General features: G+C 58.6%; 1 protein-coding gene across 1 annotated transcript in view; it reads left to right on the top strand.

The window, feature by feature from the left end:
• Positions 1-1,267, top strand: part of SNED1 (sushi, nidogen and EGF-like domains 1) — a gene marked incomplete at its 5' end in the record, with an annotated part of 17,849 nt that overhangs the window by 4,882 nt on the left and 11,700 nt on the right. Inside the window, 3 exons of the mRNA XM_009076104.1 lie at positions 79-183; positions 628-741; positions 869-985. Of these exons, the coding sequence (XP_009074352.1) occupies positions 79-183; positions 628-741; positions 869-985 (336 nt within the window). The remainder of the gene's footprint in view (positions 1-78; positions 184-627; positions 742-868; positions 986-1,267) is intronic.

Here is a 1,267-nt window from a genome sequence, read left to right as displayed (position 1 = left end):
CATCCGACAAGGCCTCCTGTCTGTCCCAGCCCCGCAAGCGGGAGAGGTCCTGGGAAGTTCCTGTCTCCTCTCTTGCAGAGCTCTCAGAGGGCTGTGAGTGTCGCAACGGGGGCAGTTGTCTGGAGGGGAACGTCACCATCTGCCAGTGCCCTCCGGGGTTTTTTGGTCTCCTCTGTGAATTTGGTAGGTGAAAGCTTCTTGCTCACTATGTTTACTCCACTCATGATGCTTGAGCCAGGCAGGCTGTGGGCAAGCAAGGAGATACTGCTTGTGCCTGAGCCTAGCGTGGTGCCAGGGGCACACACTGAATCTGAGCCTGGAGATGTTGTCCCCTTGCAGGATGGCAATGCTTCCATCTCCATCACTCCCCCTTGAGCCGTGCCTCTCCCAGCCTCTGCTCCAGCCCAGCTCGCATGGGTAGGGAGGGAGCCATGGCCTTTATATGCTCCCTCCTCAAAGCTTTTTGGGCATCCAAGCTGGGCATTGCCATTTGTACTGTCTGTGCCATGGAGTGCAGAGGGTCTGCCCCATCTCATTGAACCCTGCAAAGTTAGGAGACCCCTGTTTGCATCTGGGCGTCCTTCTGCCACGGGCTGAGGGAGGCTGGCGCTGGCCGTGTGTTTGCAGAAGTCACCACCACACCGTGCAACATGAACACACAGTGCCCGGATGGTGGGTACTGCATGGAGTACGGCGGGAGCTACCTCTGCGTCTGCCACACGGACTATGGCGCCAACCACAGTAAGGCTCATCTGCAGGGTGCAGGAGTAGCCCGGGGCGCGGGAGAGCAGGGCACCGTCTCCAGGGGGGAGCTGCCCTTGCACCCCTGGCCGTACATCCTCAGCATGTCGCGTGTTTCGCTTTGCAGCGATGCCGTCGCCCTGCGACTCGGAGCCCTGTATGAATGGGGGGTCCTGCAAGGTCTATGATGACTCGTACACCTGCGAGTGTCCTCGAGGCTTCCTTGGCACACACTGCGAGAAAGGTATCTGCATGGTGCTCCCTGTGGCCCCAGCATCTGGCAGGGCTGGGAGAAGAGCTTGGACCTTTTGGGGAGATGGAACAGTGGCTCGCAGAGCTGGAAGGTGGTGCAGTTTATCCCACCCATCCTGCAGGGTGGAGGGAGGACTGCATGATCCCTTAATGACACCTTACAGTTGCAACAGCCGTTCCTGCACAACAGCATCAGTGTTGGAGTTTTTTCATATGCTTGAGTTTCTGTCCTTGGGGACAGCTGCCAGTCTACTGGCCTCGTGTACCCGGGTGC

The sequence above is a fragment of the Acanthisitta chloris genome, unplaced genomic scaffold (genome assembly GCF_000695815.1).
Source record: "Acanthisitta chloris isolate BGI_N310 unplaced genomic scaffold, ASM69581v1 scaffold6626, whole genome shotgun sequence".
NCBI lineage: Eukaryota > Metazoa > Chordata > Aves > Passeriformes > Acanthisittidae > Acanthisitta > Acanthisitta chloris.
This window is presented reverse-complemented; position numbering and strand designations above follow the sequence as displayed.